The 12,706-nt window shown below is 45.7% G+C and overlaps 1 protein-coding gene across 2 annotated transcripts in view; it reads right to left on the bottom strand.

The window, feature by feature from the left end:
* Nucleotides 1–12,706, bottom strand: part of ADAMTS7 (ADAM metallopeptidase with thrombospondin type 1 motif 7) — a 141,590-nt gene that overhangs the window by 107,365 nt on the left and 21,519 nt on the right. For both annotated transcript variants that reach the window (XM_073304523.2, XM_073304524.2), the window contains 4 exons: nt 11,529–11,612; nt 10,472–10,596; nt 8,912–9,061; nt 5,675–5,818 (listed from right to left, as the gene is read on the bottom strand). In XM_073304523.2, the coding sequence (XP_073160624.2) occupies nt 5,675–5,818; nt 8,912–9,061; nt 10,472–10,596; nt 11,529–11,612 (503 nt within the window). The remainder of the gene's footprint in view (nt 1–5,674; nt 5,819–8,911; nt 9,062–10,471; nt 10,597–11,528; nt 11,613–12,706) is intronic.

The following is a 12,706-nucleotide window of genomic DNA, read 5'->3' as shown; positions in this document are numbered from 1 at the left end:
GTGTCAAGTCAAGTTATAAGAGTTGGACTCTAAGTGCCCCCTACACCCAAGGCATTGCACTGCTGTTCCTTAAGACTGGTTTGTTCACTGTCTGATGTGAAACTTCAGTCCGAAAGAACAAGGGTGAAAAGGCCTGCTCCTTGATCTCTCCCTGGCATTTGGTATGGCCATTCAGTCTCTAGATAACTGTAACAAACAGACAAAGAATAATTACTCCTGATGTTTTGTTTTTGATTCCATGAGCTTCCCCCCTGCCTATGGCACATACTAGTCTAGTCTCCTGTGGACTGGAATACTTTGGTTGTTGGGGTTGGTGAGCGGTGGTGCTGGTGGGTTGTGATACACAAGAGGTCAGACTAGTTGATGGCCATCGAGCCAGAGAGTGCCGTCACAACATGGACACCTTTGGATGCCCCCTGCTTTTCAGATCACACAGAGGGAGTGGCACTAGGATGGAAAGCACTTCGTTTTCTCATTCTTGGCATCTGCCTTTGAAACCCTTTTCCCGTATTCATGCATCGTCTTTGGAAGCCAAAATCCTCCCTCATTTTGTGTGTCATTGAGCTGCAGTTCCTGTCAGACCTGCAGCCAGCCTCTGACCTCCAAGGGTACTTACGTCACCTGTCAAAAGTATTCTCCCTCCTTTGGCCTAGACAGCGAGAGGGCTGGGAGAAATCTGGCACTGATGAGACATGAAACGGGCGCAGTTCGTTCCCCCCATAGTAAAGTCAGTCTTCTACTTTCACTATGGAACCTCTCCCCTTAATGGTGACACCTAAGAGCCTTAATACTCTCTTCTGCTAAGGCTAGAGGGAGAAAACTACATAGGTGCCCTACTTTAACAATGCACTTGATTGCGAGTGCACAATTGGTGTCGCTTCCTAAGTCTGTTATTTAAGCCACCAGACCTCATACCAGACTTGCCTCCACGGGTCCATTACACGGGGTGGTTTGAACTACTCGTGGCAACAGCCAACTTCGCTGGGACTTGCACCAGCGACCCTTGGATCCATGAGCAGCAGAGCTATTTCTTGAGCCAAAGGAGGGTCTCCATTAGCGGTCGGGGGCAATAAGATTCACAGCCTCCTCCAGACTCACAGTGGATTTCTTAGATTTAAATGATGCTGGTCACTTAAAAAAAAATCTAGTCACAACGAGGGAGGAGGAAGAGTCGCTAGGGAGAGGCCATCCCTGGTCTTTGGGACCTCAGCCAGCTGAGTGCGGCTGATCTTCTTGTGCATTGATAGCGTTCAGCCCCTCACATATTCAGGCCCAGAGGCTTCCGAGTCAGACATGCAGATTCACGTGGATGCACGCCCAGGGCAGCTCTCCGTTTAATATATGAATTGTTTTCACATGTTCAAATCTTTTTTTGATTTCTTTCTCTCTTTTATACAAAATTGAACAGTGCAATTTTCAATGCAAAGACTGTTCCAGGCATATGGTAGATGGTGTAGATTGCACTCTCAGCAAATTTGCAGATGATACTAAACTGGGAGGAGTGGTAGATACGCTGGAGGGGAGGGATAGGATACAGAAGGACCTAGACAAATTGGAGGATTGGGCCAAAAGAAATCTGATGAGGTTCAATAAGGATAAGTGCAGGGTCCTGCACTTAGGACGGAAGAATCCAATGCACAGCTACAGACTAGGGGCCGAATGGCTAGGCAGCAGTTCTGCGGAAAAGGACCTAGGGGTGACAGTGGACGAGAAGCTGGATATGAGTCAGCAGTGTGCCCTTGTTGCCAAGAAGGCCAATGGCATTTTGGGATGTATAAGTAGGGGCATAGCGAGCAGATCGAGGGACGTGATCGTTCCCCTCTATTCGACATTGGTGAGGCCTCATCTGGAGTACTGTGTCCAGTTTTGGGCCCCACACTACAAGAAGGATGTGGATAAATTGGAGAGGGTCCAGTGAAGGGCAACAAAAATGATTAGGGGTCTAGAACACATGACTTATGAGGAGAGGCTGAGGGAGCTGGGATTGTTTAGCCTGCAGAAGAGAAGAATGAGGGGGGATTTGATAGCTGCTTTCAACTACCTGAAAGGGGGTTCCAAAGAGGATGGCTCTAGACTGTTCTCAATGGTAGCAGATGACAGAACGAGGAGTAATGGTCTCAAGTTGCAGTGGGGGAGGTTTAGATTGGATATTAGGAAAAACTTTTTCACTAAGAGGGTGGTGAAACACTGGAATGCGTTACCTAGGGAGGTGGTAGAATCTCCTTCCTTAGAGGTTTTTAAGGTCAGGCTTGACAAAGCCCTGGCTGGGATGATTTAACTGGGAATTGGTCCTGCTTCAACCAGGGGGTTGGACTAGATGACCTTCTGGGGTCCCTTCCAACCCTGATATTCTATGATTCTATGATATCTAGTAAGCCTGGGTCAGGAGGGTCTAATTCCTTGGCTTATACCTCCCTACTTTCCTGCCAACATTATTTTAACAACACAGACATTTCTGTGCTCACACCATCCCCTTTCCCTGGCCCGAGGGATGTCACAGACAATGAAATACTTTTGCTGAAGTGTTCTCTCCCCTTGAAGGAAGAGCTGCCCTTCTTGGGGGAGGAGAGAGACAGAAATTAACTGGAAATGCATCCAGATGATCCTTTTCTTTCTTGGGACACTAAGTGCAGCTCAAGGTGATGGTGATCAGGAAATTCCTATTCTAAAAGTGAAGGTTAAAAATAGAAGGCCAGATCAGTAGCTGGTGAAAGTCAGCATAGCTCCACTGAAGTCATAGATCTACACCAGCTTACACTACCTGAGAGCCAAGGCTGTGTATTTAAGCTGTTGGCTGTCATTTAGAGCTGAGTACCTGAGACGCGGGATCAGTCACACAGCCAGCCTGCACGCCATGCACATAGCTAGGCCTTCTGCCTGGCTGCTCGGTTCCTTGCAGATGAGATGCAGCTGCAATTTCCCCTATCATTGCTTCTTGAAGGCCCTCTCATCCTTTTCCCTGCAGCAAGGAAGTGGAATGTCCCAGCAATGCCAGGTACTCACGGATGGATGCAAATCTCAAGGCACCAGTTTTACGAACCCAATAACAAACTGAAGAGTCAGCAGTGTGGTGCTAAAAATAAACAGCTGTACAAAAGAATGTGTCTCAGCCTAGCTACAGCATGGAATACCTCCTGCCCAGAGACCAACAGAATTAGTTTGCCTTGGAAAGTCACTCGGTGCAGAGCAGAGGATAAAGCAAGGTAAAGCTTTGCTATGAGAATACCAGGTCTCAAGAGCGTGACAAAGGCAACTGGCACAAGCCAGTGCCTGGGTTTTCTCCAGTCATGTTTGCAGTGGTGCTGGGAATGCCTGAGCAGCAGAAAAGGAGAGATCGCAAGCACTCTTATGGGCAGCGCTTGTCTGGCCCCAGATTGCTGCCCACGCTGCTTGCCAGTGCGAGGCCGTAGGGGCGTGGAACGTTCCAGACTGAGGTGTCCCCTTTTTCCCTGGCACTCTGCTGCTGCTTATATTGTGCAGGGGTGGGGAGCAGGGTCTACAGAGTGGCTACAGTCCTACTTTTCCAGTTGTTAAGGTCAGTGTGATGTAAAAATGACACGAACCAAAGCACAGGTGCCACGTCTCCCTTTGGCGGAATTGGTCAAAATGCTCTGTCCGGTTCTCCTCTCACTTGCACTGGTGTGAGTGAGGAGACGCTGGTGTGAGTGAGGAGACGCTGGCGTGAGTGAGAGCAGAACCAGTATTTCTGGGCATGCACATGTGCTGCACTTGTGAGTATCCCGACTAGTAATTAAACGGAGAAAATTGGACAGGTCTTAAGGATCTACACTGCGCGCAACAATCGAACACACACATTCAAGGAAGTGAGCTGTAGCTCACGAAAGTTTATGCTCAGATAAATTGGTTCGTCTCTAAGGTGCCACAAGTCCTCCTTTTCTTTTTACATTCAAAAGAACGTCTCTTATAGTGCTCCAGGTCCTTTTGTGTAGGATATAGCGTAATGCTACGCGTTTATGTGACAGGATAGAAGGACGTGTGATCCAGAAAGCTGCGTGTGATTTAAATGTGCATTAGCAATCAGGATTAACAGTCAGTGGCACGAGGCAATGAAATGTAGAACAGACTGGAACTGAAGTTTTACACAGCTCCGGAGCCTGAGAGTGAGCGGACACCGGTTGGCTGGATGGTCGTCACTGCGCGTGTGCTGCAGTGGGAAAGAAAATAGGACTTTGTTTAGAAAGGAGACCAGTGGCATTGCGACAGTGCTCTTTTCAGCAAGAGAGAGGAGTAACCCTACAGTGCGGCAAAATTCCCATTGATTTCAATGGGGCCAGGATTTCACTGCGAGCATCCCATCCAGCGTGCCCCCTCTCCACAAAGGGCTCCAATGGCCAGTCCTGTGACTGTACTTCACGTAGGGCCTGATTCGGCAAGATGCTGAGGTCCAGTGGGAATGAAGGGCAGCTGACTGCATGTCAAGGTGGGGACCAGCAATTCAGGGAACTGGGCCCCAATGTTTGCTCAGTTTGTCTCCACAATGCCTAAGTCCCGTCATCTAATTCCCTATTTGGGAAAGCCCCTTGGGAATATTGACTATGAAAGGTGCTGTCCGAAAGCAAATTCCTTTCGACTTTCCAAATGGTTCCCTGTCAGCTGTCAAAATTAGATATACCAGTGATCTGGAGTCTGGACACACAAGGGCTCATGGACGATAAATGGGGGAAGAATGAGGTTGCACATTTCTACTCACCCCCAGTTCCTGCATTCAGATCTCATTATATAGATTGCTTTATGGTCATGTCAGCAAATTGGCCCCATATAAAAATCTCAATAATTTGTCATAACACTGGGAGTACGTCGGGCACCAACATTTGCTGAAGACAAAGGAAATGATTCAAGTGATGCATGTTCTAGAATATCAGAAACATTGGTTGCCAATTACCAAAGGTCCCAGCCCTCTGTCCCATTCTCTGCCTTGATATGCCAATATCAAGAACATCTGCAGCTCATTGTTGAATGGTCCTTTCTGCATGACCCACACCTGAAAGCCCTTTCAAGCTGCATTTCAGTGAGACACACTGCTGAAAGAAGTCAAAATCCCATTTACAGGAGAGGCTGAGGAGTTATCTCCAGAAGCTTGAGTGAAAAAGAATGAGCCTTTCCTCCATTAACAAAGGGCTTGCAGCTCCCTTTTTAAGGCACTGAAAATACAGCACAATGAAGATTAAAAATGCATCCCAAGAATGTTAAACATGAGAGATCAGTAGATGAGATAAGCCACCTCTGAAGGCCCCGTGTCCTTTCCAAGTCTTGATGTAGTGTGGGTCTTGCTGTGGATGGATCAAGGCTACACAGGCCCCAAGTCCATTCACAATTCAGACCTGTTGTTCCTCCAGAAAATTCTTCCTCAGGGGCAAACCCACCTCCACCCCCACTCCCATTCCCACCTCACCGCTACATAAGACTTTTCCTCCTTCCACTCTCAAGTCCTTGAACTTCCTACCAATGACTAGGCAGCCCAGCCACTCCAAGCCCATGCTGAAGGCGGCCAGCCAGTAGCAATCAGACGTGTTCTGCACCTGCTGCTCTGAGTCCAGCTCTCTGTTTCATCCAGGCCCCCTCCGACTACGGCGCCTGACTCCTGACTGGCTGAGGAGCCCTTACACTAGCACAGATATTGAAGGAAAGTAAGGAGAGAGGGTGGGGGACTTACTCAAGGAATCGTGTGACGTACTCCCTGCTGCAGCGGGACCAGGTGAGTGGAGAGGTGTCATACAGGAGCTGTGGAGACATGATGAAAGGTCTTTTCCCAACTGGCTCACAGTCATTGCCGCTTCCATCATGCTGAATCCCAAAACTGTGTAAGAGCACAGTCCCACAAAGGAGAGGTGAGCCGCACGCTTGGATACAACAGCACAGGTGCTTTGCTTTCTAGCACATTCACATCAAGCCTTTCATTACAAAGACCTAGGACAGTTTCTCCCAGTTACTCTGTTCTTAACACACCACTGCTCTGCACAGAGATTTTACCTCATCGTCAACTTTAATGAAGCCAGGTCCAATGCAATAGAAGTTACATCACTGTCAGTGTGAACCCAGCTGATTCAATGGACTGAACCCTGGGCTGGGAACCAGGAGACCTGTGATCTATTTCTGGCTCTGTCACTGATCCACTGTGTGACAGGGGCAAGCTCCGTCCTCTCTCTGCCTTGTCTATTTAGATTGTGAGCTCTGTGAGGTAGGGACTCCTGGGTGTATAGACAGTGCCCAGAGCAATGGGGCTCCAGTCACAGTGAGGGCCTTAATGCACTGCTGTATACCAATAACTAATCAATGTGTGGAGGGAAGTAGGTAGCTGGGTGATGTGGGGATCCCCCCCCCCGTTACTGCACTTTATGCAGGGCCTGCAGCAGGGCATGGAAACATAGACGGGAAGGGACCTCGAGAGGTCATCTGGTCCAGTCCCCTGCACTCAAGGCAGGACTAAGTATTATCTAGACCATCCCTGACAGGGGTTTGTCCAACCTGCTCTTAAAAACCTCCAGTGGTGGAGATTCCACAACCTCCCTCGGCAATTTTGAGTTTCAGGTCTGGAAGTGGAGATGTGGACATGGGGTGGGTTTGCTGCCCGTCGAGAGAGGGCAGGGTGGAGACCAGGACAGCACATACAATAAGCAGAGCTGAGTGGATAATACGCAACAGATGATGTAGCATCCAATGAGCCTCTTTTCTGATCGCACAATACCTGAGAACAGTTGGCAGTTTCCTCAGATTTACTTGTTTGAAATTTGATGCACTTTCATGTGATTATTGTTTTAACCCCACAGAAAGTATTTGATTCTTGCTTTATTAGAGCTACATTTGGTTAGTTATGATTGGTCAGATAAGTCACATGCTATTGTTTCTTGATTGGGCAAGCATGCTATAGCCACAAGTATGAATTTAACATTAGGTTTCCACAGCTACTCGTGCATTCAACTTTGCAGTGCACTTTCCATGAATATTGCTGCCAGTAAAACACGCTTGCACAAATGATCCTGAGAAGTGAATGCACAAAGGGCACTGAGTGCAGACTAAGCAAAGTTGGATAAAATTCAGGCAGATACTTGCAGCTCTTTTTTTGCAGTGGGGCGGTGAGTCAACACTGGCAAGACTGCAAGGCTCCCACAGTGTGGAGTCCCAAGTGGTGGCTCACACTTAAAATTGGCCCTGTGAGTTATTGTCTGATGTATGTAAAACCCAAAATGTACAGGGTACAATTTTCCAAAGCACCAAGCCCCACTGTAAGTCACTTAGGTGGTTTTGAAAATTTTGCCCACAAATAAAAATGAAAGGGATACAGCCTCATAATCTCCTCTCCATAGTTACTCTATGTCCTTCCAACCCAGAGGTCTGCTGCTCCTCTCACACTGGTGTAAGTCCAGAGTATTTCCGCTGAAGTCATTGGCCTAAATCCAGGGCAAGTGAGATCAGAATGTGGCTAGAGAACTCAGTGCAAGAATGATTGACTAAGCCCAACTGCCTGAAGAGGATGATGAAAATTAGCTTGTTTCCAATTTGTTCTCGATGAACAAATATTTGTCTCATATAATCACTGCATACACTGGCGTACAGGAACGTGCTGTTCACAGTCTGAACCTTGGGGAGTCACTGCCTAGCTCCTTGTTCCCACAAATGGTTCATTTTGTGCTTTTGCAAATGCACAGCCGCCAAGCTTAATAATGCCTATATTGTTGCTTTCCCACTCATTGAAATGCATGGACTTAGAAATGTATTTATTACACACTGTCAGCAGTAACTACATCTAATCTGGAAAGCTCCCGGGGGCAACAGATATAAAAGACAATGAATCCAGGTGCTGACAGGGACAACAAAGCACGCAGAAAATGGTGTTACTTAATTTAAAGGCTGTGGTTTACTACAGCTGTCTAGGCTGTCTGTAAGTTGCCATTTTGACATATTATTCACTTCTGTATATTTCTGAGGCATTTGCTAAAAATGTAATTGAAATAATGTGGAAGAAATACTGCCTGCAAAGAAGAGGATCTATGTGGTATAGCTGATATCAAACCCAATGGGGGACGTAGAAGGGGAAAATGTAAAGCAAACATTTAATTAATGGATCAATGAATTCAAAGTTTAGTGCAAGTCAGTGAATATATCAATACATGGTACTTTCCTTAAGGTATATATTTTTATGTAAATATAAAAGAATTTTGAAGTAGTCTTTCTTATTTCAAACTCAAACAAGGAAAAGATGAGACTATTGAACAAAACTGATTAAATTAAACTTCAGATAATCTATACTTACCCACAGAAATGTGATATACACAATATGAGACGAAATTAACATTTAAAATATATAATGGTTTCCTGAAGCTGTATTAAACTGCTATTTAAAAGACCTTTCCAAAGTTAATTGCATTAAACAGGTTGGGAAAACAAACCAAACATTTGTCACCAATTCTATAAATAAACTAAATTTGAAGAATTCCTAATTAAAAAGTCTTGTTCAAAACATTTCACGAACTCTGGTTTGATCTTGGGCCAGCGCATTTACAGAACACCATTCAGCTTGCCTTGAAGTCAGAGTTCAGTCAGACTGGATTTGACATATGAATGTAACTGCACTGGGGCTCCTGGGAGTGTGCAGAGACAGTTTAAACTCAGAAAATAATAAAGTTCCAAAAATGAAACTCTCTGAGCAAAATCCTCAGGGTAAACTCAGAACTTCCACTGACTTTAGAGGGAGTTTTGCCTGAGTAAGGCAAGGCTGAGCAGGGGGTTGGACTAGATGACCTCCTGAGGTCCCTTCCAATCCTGTTATTCTATGATTACAGATGGATATTTTCCCACTTTGTGTACCACCTGCACTTTTTAAAGTAAGAGCTGAATGGTGTGTCTTTCCAGGAGAGGGGTCATGAAAGAGATTAAACAAATCCCTAAGTACCTGTGTCCGAGTTCATGTGCCACGGTGAAAGCCAGGGGAAGTCCTGTATCCTCATTTATATTACAGCTTCTGTGATGCTGACACATTCCTGACACGTGAGAGAGACCCAGAGTCTCACAAGGCCTGTTCATTGCAGCACAGATGTCTTTCCTTTTACAGGCAGGGGGAAAAACAAAACACACACACAGGACAAACCGGTTGTTTAAATCATAGCATCTTCCAAAGTGTCAAAATAAAACTGAGCAAAACTATTGTCTGAAAACTCTGGAGTGGGGTCAGCAATTAGATTGAAAGGGAAACGCCGAATGTTGCAAGGTTTGTATTGAGTAGGGGATGGTAAACATCTCCCTAAGTAGAAGGGACTCTGGTCTCACTTCAATACAGTAGGCTCTCTGTGCTGTGTACCTGATGGATACAATTTGCACAATGCAATTATATCTGCAGCCTCTGGCTGATTGGGTGCTGGGGTTCCATCCTGTGACATGGCATAGTATCTAGCTAACCCAGCTGTAACATATATAGTGTGTATATAAAAGGTGACAACATATTAACTGTTTAAACAGAAACAAAGAGTGGATGCATCTGAATGTAACAGAATTATGGCCCTCTTTTTCCATTTGCTCTCCCAGGAGCCCATCTTACTAAGGAGACTGGTTAATTTAAAATCAAAAGCAGCTTGGTTCCATTAATTCCACTTTAAAAGTACAGCTGGGGCTGGGAATAATTAAGCAATGGGACACAACAGGCTGATGCATTTCTTGGGGGATTACCTCAGCCCCAGATAGCTATGGCAAAGTGACTACAGCCACCCAAGAAGAACAGTAACAATAACCCCACAGGCATGTACTGCCCTACAGTGTCTTATTTCTATTGCAAAGTAAATCTCCTGGAGAAAATGAGGGTGTTGTGGGAGATGCCATGCTTCTGAATGTATTGGGAGTTAGTGAAACGACTTGAGATCACCAACTCCCAATACATTCAGAAGCATGGCATCTCCCACAACACCCTCATTTTCTCCATTGTACCCCTTACCCATAAGGAAAACACACTTGGGCTGGGATCCTCAAAGAAGCCTAAAGAATCCAAGTGCCCAAATCCCACAGGATTTCACTGGGAATCAGACACCCTCCCTGATGCTCTTTTACAAATCCATAAGACAAAATGGCAAGTTTATACAAGTGAACATCCCCCATAAAGGTCAGGAAACTGGAGATGGGGTCAAACCAAAACCTTGCATTTTAACAGCCCCAGATGCTGGTAAATTTGAATCCATATTCCAGATTTGGATCCGAACTCTGAGGCTAGTGCCAATCTTGGGAATAGGCTAATCTCAAAACAGCAGGTTGCATCTCTAGTTACATGTGTAAGTGTCAAAAAAGGGCCCACATAAGGAAAATGGAATTTAAATAGCCTCCTCTTTCTCTCTCACACATTAGATCCTAGTGTCTCTCTCCAGCCTAGTGTCTCTCTCTATCTCCCAGCTTTTTAGGTATTTCTAACTACTTGGTAAATTGCTGAAACCAGAGAGCTAGCGCAAGCAGAAAGCACAAAGCAGGATACCTGGTGAGCAAGACAGCTACGTCATGATGCAACGGGTGGGCATCTCCTTTCACATTGATGTTTTTCTGCCATTTGCAAAAACTTTTCAAGGTGTTGTCTGCATGGTGGGTGATTTTCAAATCTTCCTACCAACATAAGAAAGTAAAAGTCTGCTGTCACGGTGTTGTCCCTTTTGTCACTTAGAGACACTGGGGGCAGATTCTGATCTCAGTTACACTAAATTCAGATTGGAAGTAACTACACTGACTTAGATGGAATTACTCCAGATTTACACCACATAGCTGAGCTCAGAATCCACCCCTTTTTTACTGTCATTTGACTATGATCAAGTGGAAATGTTAGACAGTCTAGTGAAGGAAGTAAAAAAAACCTGCAGGAAAATATTCCCATTAGGCTGCCGAATCTTTTACAAGGACGCAGCTGTGGGAAACAGATCAAACAGCTGAGCAGCTTCAGGCTTAGCTGAGAATGATAACTGCAGCTGGGAAGCACAAACAACCAGCATTTCACATCAATCATACAGTGCTGCTAGCTGGGATGCTCCTATGGGACTAAGCCAATTCTGGAAACGAGAGAGAAGACTACAACATCTACTAGGAAACACCCTAACTCACAGTCATCTCTCTGCCAGAGTGGAGCCAGCCCGCCCCTAATTTTAATGGAAATGCTGCCAAGAGCAAAACAGCATGTCCAGTAGGCAGTAGGGCTAGTTCCCGTAGGTTGCTGGATGGGGAGGATGATGCCTGTATTTTGTTGGGAATCCTTTATGAACTACTGAATACATGGCTACTTCTCAATATAAGGGCCAGCTTCTACAGCGTCTCTGCCTGTGGAACTCCCGCTGGCTTCCAAGAGAATCCCACCCATGCAGCAGTCACTGCATCGAGTCTCTAGTGTCTGTGTTTATTCTGTGCAAGATCTTTCTGGACATGCACATGAGATGAAAGTGAGAGTTTATGGGCTTTCATGGCCAGTTCTCAACTGACCATACAGAAGCATACTGAGCTGCCAAGATGGAAATGGACCAAAAATATTAGTCATGTAGTTTTCTTTTTACCTCATCATCTTCTAACAGGATAAGACGAACTATTGCAATGTTGATAGGGTTTCCAATGCTGGCATCATGGAATATACCTGCCACCTGCAGAAATATAAACAGCCAATGAAATAATGGACAGGAGAAAGCAATCACTCTGCTTGCAATACTCATGGCAAACACATGGGCTAGAGAAGCATGGTCCTAAAAGACACTGCTGGATAGTGTAGCCCCAAATCAGAAGTTCCTTAGAATCAGGAATGGGTCCAACTCCAGGGAAGTTCAGACCCAGAGCTGGACCTAAACATTAATGACATGCCCAAATCGCTACTAGAAATCATTAGAGCTGCGAATTTCAACCAAAACCGAGTGTGGGAGCGTGCTCACGCTGTGCAGTGACCAAATATGGTTTCTCAAGGGGAACTGCCCCAACTTGGTGCAACACCATTTGCTCCATCCGGGGTGACGCCCCACCAGCCTCTGCTGGAACCGCTAGCCACATCCAAACCTGTGTTACTTCGGTCCCAAAAGAGGAGCAGGCTAATTGTGCCAAATTATGCTACACTGCCTGGTGGTTTTATGATATGAGCAAATACCAGCAGGTGACTAGACTGAGATCACTAAGTTCATTCCACTTGTGACCTCAGACAAAACTGAATGTGGGTCTCTGGAGGTGAAGGGCTAGCTCATTAACCCAAGATGCCACCTACCTTCCAATTAAATGAGTCTCTGAGCGCTGAAAGATTAAGCATCAATGTTCGCTGTTGAAGCATATGAATGCAATTACTGTAATTAACTTTTCAAGCCTGCATTTGACTTTTATTACAGCCCTTACGGTACATAACATACACTCTCCTAGTTCTGTGCCAGGGTTTTTCATCACCTATTACTGGCTGCTTTACTTGCCTCTTTCCCTTTAACAGTTCACAAGGACACATTCGTAGGAAAGCCATTCACATATCCAATGCTAGCCAAGCTAGTATTCCACTCGGTCCTGGGTCAGCTGGCCCCAGCTCAGAGCATTGTTTGGTGGGCTGCAGGAAGCTGTTTCTAGATGAGGTTGCTAAACACAACTGCATCTTCTCTGCAGCTCTTGTGTGACATGTGACACTAACACCGGAAACATCAGGAGTCGTGGGCATGAAGGACTGGATCCAAAGTCAATGGGAATCTTTGCATTGACTCTATTTGCTTAGGAT

This window comes from Lepidochelys kempii, chromosome 10, assembly GCF_965140285.1.
Source record: "Lepidochelys kempii isolate rLepKem1 chromosome 10, rLepKem1.hap1, whole genome shotgun sequence".
Classification (NCBI taxonomy): domain Eukaryota; kingdom Metazoa; phylum Chordata; order Testudines; family Cheloniidae; genus Lepidochelys; species Lepidochelys kempii.
The sequence above is the reverse complement of the archived record's forward strand: the minus strand, read 5'-3'. Positions and strand labels throughout refer to the sequence as shown.